This window comes from Rhinoraja longicauda, chromosome 21 (assembly GCF_053455715.1).
Source record: "Rhinoraja longicauda isolate Sanriku21f chromosome 21, sRhiLon1.1, whole genome shotgun sequence".
Classification (NCBI taxonomy): Eukaryota; Metazoa; Chordata; class Chondrichthyes; order Rajiformes; family Arhynchobatidae; genus Rhinoraja; species Rhinoraja longicauda.
The window spans coordinates 20,849,928-20,866,001 of NC_135973.1; the positions used below are offsets into that span (position 1 = coordinate 20,849,928).

A 16,074-nucleotide genomic window follows, 5' to 3' on the forward strand; every position below is an offset into this window, starting at 1 on the left:
ACATTGGCCACTGACAACTGGGGAGGGGCTGCGTGGACCGGGGATGTGGAGACAGGCGGGTATGAGACACCACGACCGTGTGATGCAAGACCCTGGATGCCAGGCACCAACGTCACAAGATGGTCAATGGTAACAGCAACACACTCCCCAATCCAACAGCCACAGGCAGCTTCACCTGTGGAGGCTGTGGGAGGGTCTGCATGTCAAGGACAGGCATAGTCAGCCACAGCAGGAGATGCACTCACAGATTCACCCTCTCCAAACAGGATCACGTCAAAGCCACAACATCATCTCTCGCAGATGGTTGCTGCCAACTAACTCCTTTCACACTCGCCTTTTATTGAAGCTAGTCTTTTATCCTAAGCGTGATGAATCAAAGTTGAATTCCCACTACCGTTTGGCTGCCATTGTACAACCATTTGCTGAGGGTCTCAGTCGGGCGGAGGGAGTGTCTTGGAGGGTGAGAGGCAACATCCACACAGCAGGGGTCAGCAGAGAGCACTGGGAGGCTTCCATTAGCTGGCAACACAAAGTCAAAGACTAGAGGGCACAGCTTGAACGTGAGGGGGGGGGGAAAGTTTAAAGGAGATGTGCCAAGCAAGGGTGGTGGGTGCCTGTAACGCACAGCCAGGGGGGTGGTGCAGGCAGATACGATAGTGGCGTTTAAGAGGCACATGGATATGCAAGGAATGGAGGGAAATGGACCACATGCAGGCGATGGAGATTAGATTTAACTTGGCATCATGTTTATTGTGGGCAGAAAGGCCTGTTCCTGTGCTGTACTGTTCTATTTTGTGTCAGAAGGGAAACATTGTGAACTTTGATCTTTCCTGGGCTATTTCTGACAAGACTGAAATTAATTGTCCATCCGTAGGTATCCTTGAACTGAGTGACGTGCTGGTTCTGGAGTGTGTAGATGTGGATCACATACAGGTAGATAAGATTAGTTTAACTTGACATCATGTTTGGCACGGACATTGCGGGCTAAAGGCCTTGTTCCTGTCCTGTGCTGTAATGTTTATGTTCTGTATAGGGTCAGATTTAGAGGATGTTAGTAAACCAGACGTTGGTAACAATTTTTTGGTTTCATGGTTCACCATCTCTGAGACGAGTTGAATGAATCCAATTCTAATTTGCAGAGCGTATCTCTGTGATCAGCAGCCCAGGCTGCTAAGTTCCTGGTCCTGGATCTTACTCACTCTGCTGTGTGTTGTGGCTCTCTCTCTCTCAAGCCTCCCTTTGTCCCCTCACTCCTGTTGTGTTTTCACCTTCGCCCCCGACTTCCCTCTTCCTGATGCAGAACGGTCGGTCCTCACCAGAGACCTTGCCTTTGTATCCGTCCACCCACTCCTCAATGAATTCTGGGCCTGCCATGAAGTAGAGTTCTTCTGTCGCCTCTGCCTCCGGGCCTTCTCCTTGGGTAAGTCCTTGCCTCCCAGTGACCACCCGTTATCCAGTCTCCAACATTCCCCTTCCTCTTGGATCCCCCCCTGCCGGCCTTCTACTCTCTCTGGACCTTTTTATTTCAAACCGCCAACACAACATCAACCATCTTGACTTCTCTACTCACCTTACCCTCTCTAATCTCGCCCCCTGTGGAAAGAACAGTGAACAAGGGTCCCGACCCAAAATGTCACCTGTCCAAGTTCTCCAGAGATGCTGCCTGACCCGCTGAGTTACCCCAGCACTACGTGTCCTACTGCGTGGTGTCTTGTCAAGCAACCTGAAGAGTCCCGACCTGAAACGTCGCCTGTCCTTTCCCTCTACAGATGCTGCATGACCCGCTGCGTTTCTCCAACACTTTATGTTTAACCCTTGTTTATCCCTTGCAGACCTCTGGCCCAGCCTTATGCTGGACGAGGATGCCACAGTTAATTAACCCTCGGTAAACCGTGTCTTTCCAGGGTATCCTCCAGGCTGCCACTTACATTTACAAGAAATTGATGAATGACGGGATTTTAAACCAAGCCTTCGCAGTTGTTCCAGTGAGTCTGGCTCATATTTAACTTTATTATTGTCACGTGTTCCGAGGTACAGTGAAAAGCTTTGTTTTGCATGCTATCCAAACAAATAATACTATAAATACAATCATGTGAAGCTATAAAAGCATAATAGATAGAGCAAAGGGCAAATACATTGCAGAATATAGTTCTCAGCATTGTAGCATGTCAGTTTTATAGACAAAGTCCAATGTCTGTAATTGGGTAGAGGGGAATCGGACAGTATCTTAGCTAATGGAAGGACTGTTCAAAAGCCTGTTAACAGAAGGGAAGAAGCTGTTCCTGAGTCTGGTGGTGCGCACTTTCAAGCTTCTGTACCTTCTGCCAGACGGGAGCGGGAAGAAGATGGAATTACTGTGTATTTGATGATGAAGTGCAGATGGAGTCAATGGAGGGGTGTCTGGATGTGTGATGGACTGGGCTACATTTGTAACTCTCTGTGATTTCTTGCAATCTTGGGCAGAGCTGTTCCCCAACAAAGCTGTGATGCCAACAACCCGACAGACAGTATGCTTTCTATGGTGTATCTGTAGAAGTGCGAGAAATTTGTAAGAGTCGTTGGAGACGTGCCGAATGTCCTCGGTCTCTTAAGAATACAATTTTTAAGCCTTTGCCCTGTCTAAGCTGCCTGGGTTAACTGTTTTCAGAATAGCTGGAAATGCGTAATTGGATGTTTGAGGCAGAAGCTGATAAACTTTAACTTCTCTGTGGGGAAATCAAGTTTCAATTCCAACAAAGAGCATCTGACTTTAACTGTCTTTAACATGAAGCCAGGATATCCACTTGTTATGAACGCCGTTTCCTGGTTGGAAATGCTGTGAATTGTTCTGCATGTCCTTGCTTGTTGCTTCTCTTGGCTTCGTCTGCCGGGGCTGGTCGGCACAAAGCCTGAAATCCAGCACCGCTGAACAAATGCTCAATAGAATCATTCCTTCCCCAGTAATAGCTCAGGGTGAGCATTATCACCAGTTACTGGTTACACAAGCCCAGACCGTGCCTTTACTACACCACAGAGTGTTGGATGTTGGACATAATCTGATCCCTTGGGTTGGCGAATGTAATACTTCCCACAGTGGTATTTTGTAGAGGACGGACACCGTCCCCAGCGTGGCAGATAATAACAGACGCAAAGTGCCAGAGTAACTCCATGGGTCAGGCAGCATCGCTGCAGAACATGGATAGTGACCCTTCAGATAATATTTTATAACTTAACCTCTTTTGTTTACAAAAACAAAAATCTAGTTCGAGTCACATTGCTGCTTATGGGATCTTGCTATGCATAGAACAAAGAACAGTACAACACAAGCACAGGCCCTTCGGCCCACATTGTCTGTGCTGAACATGATGCCTGCAGGTGACCCGTATCCCTCCAGTTTCTGCCTATCCATGCACCTATTCAAATCTTAAATGCCATGATCGTATCTGCATCCATCACCACCCCTGGCAGCGTGGCGGTGCAGAGGCTCAGCTGTAGAACTGTTGCCTCACGACGCCAGAGACCCAGTTTCAATCCTGACCTTGGGTGCTGTCTGTGTAGAGTTTGCAAGTTCCCCCTGTGACCTCATGAATTCCCTCCGGGTCTCTGGTTTCCTCCCAAAGACTAGTGGTTTGTAGCTCATTGGCCTCTAAATTGCCCTCAGTGTGCAGGGAGTGGTTGAGAAAGTGGGATAACAGAACTAGTGTGAACAGATGATCGATGGTCAGCGTGGAGTCAGTAGGGCGAAGGGACTGTTTTCATGTTGTATCTCTAAACTAAACTAGCTTCCAGTTAATCCTTCTGCACAATCCAGTATTTTAAATTACTTTTGAAAACTGCTATGTAATTTGTAACCACATCCTCTTAAAGAGGTCTGAAGAAGGGTCTCGACCCGAAACGTCACCCATCTCTTCTCTCCAGAGATGCTGCCTGTCCCGCTGAGTTACTCCAGCATTTTGTGTCAACCTCATAGAGAGCATGTTGTATCTCAGCAACCTGGGAGATTTAAAACAAAAATCTCTTCTCTCCTCTCCTTCAATTGATTTACCTGTAATCTAAGAGCTCCAGCCCCAGCTCCCTCATCTGGGAGTAACAAGAGGAATCAACCAAAGTCTGTTCCCCCATTTTAAACACATCAAACCAACACTTCCTTAAAGGTTTCAAAGGTGTTTTATTGTCACACGTACCGATTAAGGTACAGTGATATGCGAATTAGCATACAGCCATAAGAACAAAAAAGCAACAAGACACACAACTACATGAAAGTTAACATAAACATCCACCACAGTGGATTCCCCACATTTCTCACTGTAATGGAAGGCAAAAAGGTCCAATCTTCTTCCTCTTTATTCTCCCATGATCGGGGCAGTCGAACCCTCCATCGAAGCTCCCACAGCCAGCAGTCGAAGCCCCCGCGTCAGGGTGATTGAAACTCCCCCGTCGGGGCTGTCGAAACTCCCGCGGCTTGGAGTCCCCCCCCTGAAGTCGGTCTCTGACCAGAGAGCGCAGGCTCCGTGATGTTAGGTCCATGAGCACCTACGGTTGGAGCTCCGTGGTCAACCCCTGGCAAAGTGATTGTGGGATCCGCGATGGAAAGTCCGCAGGTGACTGGTGGAGCTCTCAAAAGTCGGTCTCCAGCAAAGGCCGCCCACTCCTCGATGTTAGGCCGCAGTGCGGACAGAGATACGATTAGGGAAAAAATTGCATCTCCGTCGAGGTGAGAGATTGGAAAAAGTTTGCCACCAAACCCCCACATAAAGCAAGCCAAAGAATACTAAAAACATTCATTTAACACATACAATTAAAACACAAAGAAGGCAGGGACAGACAGGCTGTTGGCGAGGCTGCCATTGCTGCCATTTCACGTTTCTTGGGTTTTTCGGTCTAGCTTCCTGATCTTGTACTTCACGCACTCTGAGTGTGCTCAAGATTTGTTTATCTCGATTAATTGTCTATAAATAATTAAACCAGTTATTTTCAGAAAACTTCCTGGAATATCTTTAAGGGGAGTTCCCTTGAGCTCTGTTAACCTCTGTACTTTCCTGTATTAATGGAGTTGTTTAAGATATTCTTTATTCTGAAAGTTAGAACTTAGAACAGTACAGCACAGGAATAGGCCCTTCGGCCCACAACGTCTGTGCTGAACATGATGCCAAAATAAACTAATCTCCTCTGCCTATTTGTGACCATATCTCTCCATTCCCTGCAAATCCATGTGCCTGTCTAAATCAGTCTGAATGTTTCAGTTCTCTAAACGTCACTAATCCACTTTCCGCCTGACCCGCTGAGTTATTCAAGCACTTTGTGTTTTTTTAATAACCCAGCATTGTGTCCGCATTGCACTGTTCATGATTGACACCTGCTGCTAAAGTCCAGCCACTCAACTGGACGGCACGGTGGTGCAGCGGGTAGAGCCGCTGCCTCGCAGCACCAGAGACCCGGCTTTGATCCTGACCTCGGCTGCTGTCTGTGTGGAGTTTGCAAGTTCTCCCTGTGAACGCTCCCCGTTTCCTCCGGGTGATCCGGTTTCCTCCCACATCCCAAGGATGCGCGGGTTTGTAGGTTAATTGGCCCTCTGTAAATTGCCCCTGGTGCGAAAGTGGAATAACATGGAACTAGTGTGAATGTTGATCGATGGTCAGCGTGGACTCGTGGGCCAAGGGGAGCGTTTCCATGGTGTATCTCCGAAATAAAAAGCCTGGAGTCGGTGGTCCACCAGGACTGAGTGTGCTGGGTGTCTGAAGAACAATGGTGTAGCGGTAGAGTTGCTGCCTCACAGCGCCAGGGACCCGAGTTCAATCCTGACAACGGGTGCTGTCTGTACGGAGTTTGCACGTTCTCCCTGTGACCGCGTGGGTTTTCTCTGGGTGCTCCGTTTTCCTCCCACACTCCAAAGACGTACAGGTCTGTACATTAATTGACTTTGGTAAAGACTGTAATATATCCCTGGTGTGTTGGACAGTGCTCGTGAGCATCGCTGGTCGGTGCGGACTCAGTGGGTCGAAGCGACTGTATCTCTAAAATGAAAACTCGGGTCCCGACCCGAAATGTCACCTATCCACGTTCTCCAGAGATACTGCTTGACCCGCAGGGTTACCCCCCTCCCCCCCACTGCGTGTCCCTTCTTGCTCTGGGTGTGAACCTGTCTCTCTCTCTCTCTCTGTCTGCAGGAGTACAGGCTGGTGGTGACCGGCCACAGCTTGGGAGCTGGAGCAGCCTCCATCCTTGCCATCCTGCTTCACTCATCCTACCCCCGGCTGCGCTGCTATGCCTTCTCACCGCCCGGCGGCCTGCTGAGGTGAGGCACTGAGACTCGCTCCTGCGAGACACCGGCTCACTGGCTTTAGGGCAGGTTTATTATTGTCACCTGTACCCGTACAGAGAAAAACTTTGCATGCCAATCTGATCAGATAATACCACACATAAATACAATCCAGTCAATAGGTAGAGCAAATAGGTATACAATCTACAATAGGTAGAGCAAAGGGGAAGACACGAGTGCAGAATATAGCTCTCAGCATTGTAGCGCATCAGTTCCAGAGACAAAGTCCAATGTCCGCAGTGGGGACAGTACCCTAGCTTATGGAAGGACCTTTCAGAAGCCTTTCAAGCTTCTGTCCGTCGGACGGGAGCGAGGAGAAGAGGGAATGACCGGGGTGGGATTGTTAGCTTTGATCATCCTCTGCTTTACTCAGGGTCAGTGTGAGGGAGCTGTTGGGCATTGGCTGTGTCTGTGTCCTGTGAAGTATTCATGGAGCCCTGGTAACATCATCACAACCCGCCAGAACTCCAGAGCCTCAGCTACAGGGAGAGGTTGAGCAGGGTAGGACTTTATTCCTTGGGGTGCAGAAGGCTGAGGGGTGATCTTATAGAGGTGTATAAAATCACGAGGGGAACAGATGGGGTGAATGCACAGATGTATTTTACCCTCGATTGGGGAATCAAGAATCAGAGGGCATCAGTTTAAGGTGAGAGGGGAAAGATTTAATACAAACCAGAAGGGCATCTTGAGGGCAGCACAGTGGCGCAGGGGTAGAGCCGCTGCCTCACAGCGTCAGAGACCTGGGTTTGATCCTGATCTTGGCTGCTGTCAGTGCGGAGTTTGCACGTTCTCCCTATGACCGCGTCGGTTTCCTCCAGAATTGGCTTCTGTAAAAATGTAAACTGTCGCTAGTGTGTAGGATAGTGCTAGTGTGTGGGTAATCACTGGTTGGCACGAACTGGGTGGGATGAAGGGCCTGTTTCTATGCTGTATCTCTAAAGTAAAGTAAAAGCCTGTTTATAATTGGGGGGAATTCATTTTGTCTTGCAGCGAGGCTCTGGCTGAGTACAGCAGAGGATTCATCCTGTCCATCGTCCTGGGCAAGGATCTCGTTCCAAGGTGAGTGTACGTCCCACCTGCTGGCGCTCACGTTGTCCCGTGCGTCTGTCCTGGTGCTCATTCTAACCTCCTCCTTCCCAGGCTCAGTCTCCCTAACGTACTGGACCTGAAGAACAGGATACTCAGGATAGTCGCCCACTGCAACCGACCCAAGGTATGGAGCTGGGGGCGTGCATTCACAGGGGCGTATTGTACTGGAGGGGATGGGTTGACAGACAAGGCAGGAGTGTTTTATTGCCATGTGTCTCAAAATGGAACAATGACATTCTTACTTGCAGCAGCACAACAGAATATGTAAACATGGTACTCCGTAAAACCCATCAATAAACAACAAAAGTTCAGTACAAATATAAAAACAGACAAGTAAATAAACAGATAGATATAAATGAACAGACAGATAGACAGACACAGACAAGTAATTAATGTAGTGGAAAATAGAAAAGCTTTTGTGTGGAGCTTGCCTGTTCTGTGCCTGCAAAAACACAGCGCCAGAGACCCGAGTTCGATCCTGACCGCGGGTACTGTCTGTGTGGAGTTTGCATGTGACCGGGTTTTCTCCAGGTGCTCCAGTTTCCTCCCACATCCCAAAGACGTGCAGGTTTGTAGGTTAATTGGCTTCTGTAAATTGCCCTTGAAGTGTAGGGAGTGGATGAGGAAGTGGGATAATGTAGAACTAGTGTGAACGGGTGATCAATGGTCAATGTGGACTTGATCAATGTCACTGTCTTCTTCTTGACACTCTTGACAAGGATGTTGAGGATTCACCGCAAGCAAAATCCCTTTGTTCTCATGAGCTGGTAGCACATGAGAGGCCTGTTCACAAGCCTGATAATACCGGGGAGAAACTGTCCCTGAGGCTGGTGGGCCATGCTGTTAGGCTTTTGTATCCTAGAGAGAGCTAGATAGAGCTCTTAAGGATAGCGGAGTCAGGGTGTATGGGGAGAAGGCAGGAACGGGGTACTGATTGAGAATGATCAGCCATGATCACATTGAATAGAGGTGCTGGCTCGAAGGGCCAAATAGCCTCCTCCTGCACCTATTGTCTATTGTCTTCGGCCCGACAGGAGAGGCAATGACCAGGGTCGGAGTGATTTTGATGCTTTCTTGGGGCAACATGAATTGTAGCTGGAGTTAGTGGAGGGGAGTTTGGTCTTTGTGATGGACTGGGCTACATCCACAACTCTCTGCAAATTTGTTGATTGATTTAAAGATAAAGCATAGAAACAGGCTTTTTGGCCCACCCAGTCCACGCCGACCATCAAACCACCATACACTAATTCTATGTTATCCCACTTTCTCATCCACTCCCTACACACTAGGGGCAATTTACAGAAGCCAATGAACCTTCAAACCTGCACATCTTTGGGATGTGGGAGGAAACCCACACAGTGATAGGGGCAAAGTGCAAACTCCACATAGACAGCACCTGAGGTCAGGATTGAACCCGGGTCTCTGGAGCTATGAGGCAGCAGCTCTACCCGCTGCCCCACTTGCGGTCTCGGGTAGGGCTGCAATGTTTCTGGGTGTTTTCTACATTGCATCTACAGAAATTGTCGTGAGACATGGAGTATAGGAACAGCAGATGCTGGCTTACACCGAAGGTAGACACAAAATGCTGGAATAACTCAGCGGGTCAGGCAGCATCCCTGGAGAGAAGGAATAGGGGACATGGAGACAGGCAGAACGTGCTTGCACTGCTCGGGAAGTATTCCCCATGATGGAGGGGCCGTGCGGTTTAGCAGAGGGAGATCCTGCTGCACTGTTATGTTCCTTGCCTCCAGTACCAGATCCTGCTACGGGGCTGTTGGTACGAGGTTTGCGGCGGCAATCCCAACAGGTTCCCCACAGAGATGGAGGAGGAGCAGTGGTCACAGCTGTCGCAGCCACTCCTGGCCGAGCAAAGCCTGCGGGTGAACCGCTCCGGAGCCCAGGGCAGCATCTCCCCTTCCCACACCCCCTTCAAGGGGCCGCCTCTCTTCCTGCCGGGAAGGATCATTCACATCGTGGAGGAGCGCAGCGACGGATGGTGAGTGAAAGTTGCAGCACGGCCCACCGAGTCCACGCCGAGCATCTCACCCGTCCACACACGGTGCACATTATCTCACTCTCCCATCACTCCCTGCACCACTCGGGTCAATTTACAGAGGGCCAATTAAGCTCCAAAACCTGCACAGCTTTGGGATGTGGGAGGAAACACACACAGTCATAGGGACCACGTTCAAACTCCACACAGACAGCAGCCGAGGTCAGGATTGAGCCCGGGTATCTGGTGCCATTGAGGCAGCAGCTCTACCCGTTGCTCCACTGTGCCAAATGAAATTGGGATCTCCATCTTCTAGGGTGGGATTGGAGGTTGTCTCAGGATCACTGGTCAGGGACTAAACGTATCTAGACTTACTTAGAGATACAGTGCACTGACACACCCTACGGCCCACTGAGTCCGTGCCTGTCACCAAGCCTGGGGGCCACATCCCACGGGGATTTGCAAGTGCGCTCTCGTAACTTTGACAGAAGGTGCCAAACCGCCAGTTGGTGGAAAGTCAGTGGTGGACCTGTACAATGAAAAACGTTGTTTTGCATGCTATCCAACTGATCAGATATACCATACATGAATATAAGTTCAAACTCGAATACAATAAGTAGAACAAAGGGGAAGATACAGAGTGCAGAATATAGTTCTCAGCATTGTAGTGATGTGTTCACTGTGTCTTGGTACATGTGACTATAATAAACCAATACCATGTGGGATCACCGTAGTTGGGCAAAAAGGTCAGCATGGACATGATGGGCCGAAGGGCCTGTTTCTGTGCTGTACAACTCCGATAGACACAAAATGCTTGAGTAACTCAGTGGGTCAGGCAGCATCTTTAGAGAAAATAGATGACATTTCGGTTCAGAACCCTCCACTAAAGGTGGATGGGGGGGATGGGAGGGCCATTATGGGCTCCACCCTTCCTGAGGTTATCTGTTGCCGGCCCTGATTTATTCTGGCCTGTTCTCACCTCCATTTATTTCCCCCCAACCTCTATTCTCAGTCTGAAGAAGGGTTCTGACCTAAAATGTCACCCACTCCATTGCTCCAGAGATGCTGCCTGACCAGCTGAGTTACTCCAGCATTTTGTGTCTATCTTCAGTGTAAATCCAACATTTGCAATTCCTTCCTACACGGTCCAACTCTGACTCTGGGCTGACAGCTTGCTGTGCGCAACACTCACTGCCCGCTGAGCATTTAGATCTAAACGCAGTGTTTAAAATACTTGTGTTACCTACACTGACGATCACTCACCCTGCATTGAATTAATTATTGATCCCTCTCTTTCTTTCTCTCTGTCCAGCCTGTGCTTTTCCCAGGTGAAGCATCGTGCTGTGTGGCGCGATGCCTCCACCTTCTCCAGTATCCTCATCAGCCCCAAGATGATAACGGATCACATGCCGGACCTGCTGTTGAAGGTGCTGCACCAGCTGTGCAGAGAGGCTCCCTCCGTCCTCTGCTCCTCGCACAGCCCAGCGACCACTGACCCTCTGCCAGTCTAGCTGTCTCCAGCCCTCGACCTGGCTGAGGCTGAACTGTGGGTGAGGCGGCAAGCTGAGTAACGTTACATGCAGCCACTCCTGCCCAGCAAGCCTGTTTAATCATCTACAGTGCGGACTCCTTCCATCTGTGATCAAGGACGCTTAAAAACAATACTGAATTATTAAGCATGTTTACTTTAGACAACACGATGGATCTGATCATTTTTATTAATCCTGAAGAGCTCTTGTAATGAAAACTATTGGGGTAAGCCCAGGCCAAAATATATCTACTTTTCAAAGTGGAGCGGAGCATTTATGTGGATTAGTCTGACTTGTAAAATTCTGAGTGAGACCAGTGAAGGAGAGATTAAAATGGACTGAGATTTCCTCAATTTGGCCATGGATGGAGAAGGAATGGGTGACATTTTGGGTTAGAAGGGTCTCGACCCGAAATGTCACCCATTCCTTCACTCCAGAGATGCTGCCTGTCCCGCTGAGTTACTCCAGCTTTTTGTGTCTATCTTCATCTTTTTCAGATCTTGTTTCGGACTGTTCCCAGGCAACTGCCCTCAAGTACAGCCCAGCCCCGGGGCTATTCCGCCTTGTGTATAATTGGCAAACACAACTAATGGGGGTGACAGAGTGGCACAGCAGTAGAGTTGCTGCCTTACAGCACCAGAAACCCAGGTTCGATCCGGACTACGGGTGCTGCTGGTACGCAGTTTGTATTTTCTTCCTGTGACCACGTGGGTTTTCTCTGGATGCTCCGGTTTCCTCTCGCATCCCAAAGATGTGCAGGTTTGTAGGTTAATTGGCTTCAGTAAAATTGTCCCTAGTGTTTATGATGGTGCTCGTGTAGGGGGTGATCAATGGTCAGCGTGAACTCAGTGGGCTGAAGGGCCCGTTTCCATGCTGTATCTCGTACATCTAATCAGCTGTTTAAAAAAATCTGCAGCTGCTGGAAGCCTTTGGTGTGTGATGGCAGTCAGTGAGAAGTTGCAGGAGCAGCAGTTGTCACGGTTCTTGATAATCAGCCTGGGCCTTCAGTCGTGGAGATGTGAGCTGTTTGTTTGTGCACAGCCTCCTCTGTCGGGGACGGGGCATACTCTGTGTCCATGGCAGTGGTCAGTGATTGGGGCTTCCTGTGAGGCAGTGAAGCATCCGTCTTGCTGGAAAGCTGAGGCTGTGAGGGAGTCTGGTGTCAGGTGTGTGGATTGTGTCCTGCACCCCCTTTAAATGGTGCATTGAGAGCTGTGCCCCTGATGTGGGTTCACCTCCCTTTTGTGATCAATGTTGAGCAGTGTGGGGATATTTGCAGGAGGGCAGCAAGTGGTACATTGTCGACCATCCGATTCTCTGATAAACCTGTGGTAGGTCTATAAATAACTGTGTGAAGGGGACAGGTTTGTATGGTGGGGCCTGCAGTGGCTTCAAGCAGCAGGCAAAGTAAAGTCAGTGTGTTGTGTGACACCTCTCACCACAAGCCCCACATACAGCTGCAACAACCCTTCCTGCTGCCTGTTTTCACCCGTTTGTTGAAATATTACAGCAAAGGTAGTGCTGTCTTAACAGAACATTAATAAATTAGTCAATTAGCCGTGGGTAAAGGTTAACCTTTAACTCCTGTGACCATAATTGGTCGCAGGGTACGGTGGCAATAAATATCACACTTGTGTGTGGGGGGGACTCCCCACACAGAGACTGAGGCTGGGATTGAGCCATTTGCTGCTGACATAAGGTGCTAGTGACTGTATGTCCTGACACTGTGATCGGACTTTACAGGACACTTTGACAGCGAGAGGCTGATCCCGTTCCATTTTGGGGTGCCAACTGTCGAGGATTGGGGTTGATCTGTGGTCATTTTGTATGGTTGTGAGGAGGAACAAAAAGGCATCAGTGTGAAAAAAGGTCCCAACGTGCACAGATGCTGCCTGCCTGCTGATTAGATTTCTCAGCAGCTGCTGGGGATAGTGTTGAGTTGGTTGTCTCCTGCCTTGTTTTGCATTTGTATCTTTTTACACAAGTGTCAGGCATGCCGAGAGTTAATGCTGGCTCGTAGCTCAGCTGCTGCCACCAACACCAGGGGCAGCTGAATGGCACATCCCACCCCTGAAACAAACCACCTCCATAACTCAGTCCAAGGATCTCCTGATTTGCCAAATAATCCATTTAAAACAAAATGGAGTTGTTTAGCACTGATGTTGTAATCTGCTATTAACATTTAAGGTGAGTAATCAAGAGAAGTTTGCTTATCATTCAGAGCTACAGTGTCAGAATCATTTGGAAAGTCACACAGCTTTTAAATGAATGCCAGGAATGGATTCTCAAGAGGTGTCGCCCATCGGTGTGTAATCTTTTTTCTGTAAATATTCTGTGATGGAGGTTGTTTACATTTCAGCTAATGTACAAAATAAAGTTGTTTCTAACTGTTTCCTCAGCTGATTGAGTTGTGCTGACTTCATTGTGCTGAGAGTGGAGAATGGAGGGAGTAAATCACATTTGCAGTCAACAATCACAGCGAACCATTGCTTCCCGTCAGCCAGTGCAGTAGAAAAGAATGCAAATGGTTTAAACTTTTCAATCAGGTGCTTGATCGCCCTTGTTCACAGCTTACTAACGGTTTAAGAGTGGTTATGTACTAATGGCCTATACCTCTGGATTAGATTCATACAGTATGGACAGAGGCCATTTGGCACACCTTGGCTGTGCCGAACAAGTTGGCATTCCCATTTATCTGCATTGGCCCATAATCCCACTACCTTTTGAACGTCGTAATTTTAACCTTACTTGTAAAAACAATTCAGAACCAGAAATAAACACTTTTCCACCTCCTCCAACTAATGGTTTTATTGGAAGATAACTGTTATCAGACAACTGAACCATCCTACCAACAACTTGAGAGCAGTCCTGAACTACTATCTACCTCACTGGAGATCCTCAAACTATTTTTGATCACACTTTGCTGGCTTTATCTTGCACTAAATGTCATTCACATTATTTCCTTTATCCTGTATCTGTCCACTGTGGATGGCTCGATTGTAGTTATATATTGTCTTTCCGCTGACTGGTTTGCACGCAACAAAAGCTTTTCACGTGACAGTAAACTAAACCAAACCAATTTTTTGGTAAACCTGTATCTTCCTTATAATGGAACTGCGTGTGGAGAATTTCAAACAATTCTACACCATAATTACAGAGAGAGAGGCAAGGCACACTATTCTCCAAATACCCTTGGCAAAATATATCTGCAACATTGGCTTTGGAAGCTAATAACGTGTCTGAGACCATTTAACCTGTTAATTAGCTCTCGAAAGAAAGGCAATCAATCAGCATCGAATCACTAAAATGTCACAGCAACAAATGCAAACTTAATGTGCTGTTTACACCAAAGTTCTTCAGGAACAAAATAAGATAATTTTTTTAACAAAGCTCATTCCCTGGTCTGACAAGGCCATTTGAGGCCTAAAAGTCACAGGAGCAGAAGTAGGCCATTTAGCCCTTCAAGTCAACTCCACCATTCAATCATGGCTGATGTATCTTTCCCTCTCAACCCCCATTCTCCTGCCTTCACTCCATAACCTTTGACACCCTTACTAATCAAGAACCTGTCAATCTTCGCTTTTAAAAAAAACCCAAAATCTTGGCAATTAATTCCACAGATCCACTTCCCTCTGGCTAAAGAAATTGCTCCTCATCTCCTTTTTAAACCTGTTCCCCTCACGGGCTCAGATCAGGCAACAAAGCACAATCCAAAGCAAGTTGTAACCAGGGTTCAAGCAAGGACATCTCCCTGGCAACAAACCAATCTCGCAATTCATCATCTGTAAATTACACTAACTGAGGGTTTGGAGTCCTGTCCTGAGTCTCTAAAATGGCCAATTCTCACCACCTCAGCAAACTTTCAGCTAACAAGGTGTTGAAACTTCAGCTAGTTCATCACCTGTGAACTTCACAATTGCAACTCAGTAAGTCACATCACCCTCCCTCAACTTCTCGCTACAAACCACAGCAGTTTCTAGCCCTTAACTTATCCAACTCTCACTTGCAACCTGCACGGGGAACTAACCGCAACTATGAACTAAGGACTTCTGGGGTTTTTTCCACTAGTAATGCAATTAATGTATTGAATATCTGTTTATTTGATATCTCTGTATTATGTTTATAGGCCTGTAATGCTGCAGCAAGTACAGATTTCATTCTTCTATAGTCTGTATAAATGACAATTAAATATATAAACATACATGTGAATGCCAGAGATTGTGGGGAAACCAGAGAGAAGTATATATATAAAATCATGAGGCTTAGATAGGGTGGACTCAAAAACCAAGACGGAAGAATCAAATACTTAGCTTAGCATAACTTTAAAGTGAGAGGGACAAAGTTTAAAGGAGATGAGCGAGAGTTTTTTTTCCACAGAGGGCATTGAGTGCCTGGAACACGGTGCCAGGGGTGGTGGTCGTGGCGGACACAATAAAGGTGTGTAAGACATTTGGCTAGGCATACGGATATGCAGGGAATGGAGGGATATGGATCACGTGCAGGAAAATAAAAGAAAGGTCTTGGCACCATGTCTGGCATATGTATAAGAAAATAACTGCAGATGCTGGTACAAATCGATTTATTCACAAAATGCTGGAGTAACTCAGCAGGCCAGGCAGCATCTCGGGAGAGAAGGAATGGGTGACGTTTCGGGTCGAGACCCTTCTTCAGACTGCATATGTTTGTGGGCCGAAGGACCTGTTTTTATGCTGTACTGTTCTACGTTGAACATCCTTGATTCGCTCAATTGAGCCATGTGTCATATTCTTGCTTGTCAACCTTTTGTGGGCTTGCTTCCCCCGTCTAATTTTAACGATCGATCCTAGAACATACTTTCCTCAATCACTCCAAAGACGTACAGGTATGTAGGTTAATTGGCTGGGTAAATGTAAAAATTGTCCCTAGTGGGTGTAGGATAGTGTTAATGTACGGGGATCGCTGGGCGGCACGGACTTGGTGGGCCGAAAAGGCCTGTTTCCGGCTGTATATATATGATATGATATGATGATTTTATCTTCCTAATCTCAACACTTAATTGTGAGACTATTTCAAGCCAAGACACTTACCTCCGACCTTTCCTCCCTATATCTTACTTGTCCAAGGCTTTGAGTCAAACAACTCACGCAAAAGGAACTCCTTCCTGTCACGTAGCTGGGACACCAATA

The 16,074-nt window shown here is 47.7% G+C and overlaps 1 protein-coding gene across 1 annotated transcript in view; it reads left to right on the forward strand.

Annotated features, from left to right (window-relative positions):
• The window catches only part of daglb (diacylglycerol lipase, beta), a 29,180-nt gene extending 15,879 nt beyond the window's left edge, over positions 1–13,301 (forward strand). Inside the window, exons 10-15 of the mRNA XM_078418051.1 lie at positions 1,905–1,985; positions 6,147–6,274; positions 7,289–7,357; positions 7,439–7,511; positions 9,139–9,383; positions 10,693–13,301. Coding sequence (XP_078274177.1) covers positions 1,905–1,985; positions 6,147–6,274; positions 7,289–7,357; positions 7,439–7,511; positions 9,139–9,383; positions 10,693–10,891 — 795 coding nt within the window. The 3' untranslated portion in view covers positions 10,892–13,301. The remainder of the gene's footprint in view (positions 1–1,904; positions 1,986–6,146; positions 6,275–7,288; positions 7,358–7,438; positions 7,512–9,138; positions 9,384–10,692) is intronic.
• The last annotated feature ends 2,773 nt before the right edge of the window (positions 13,302–16,074 follow it).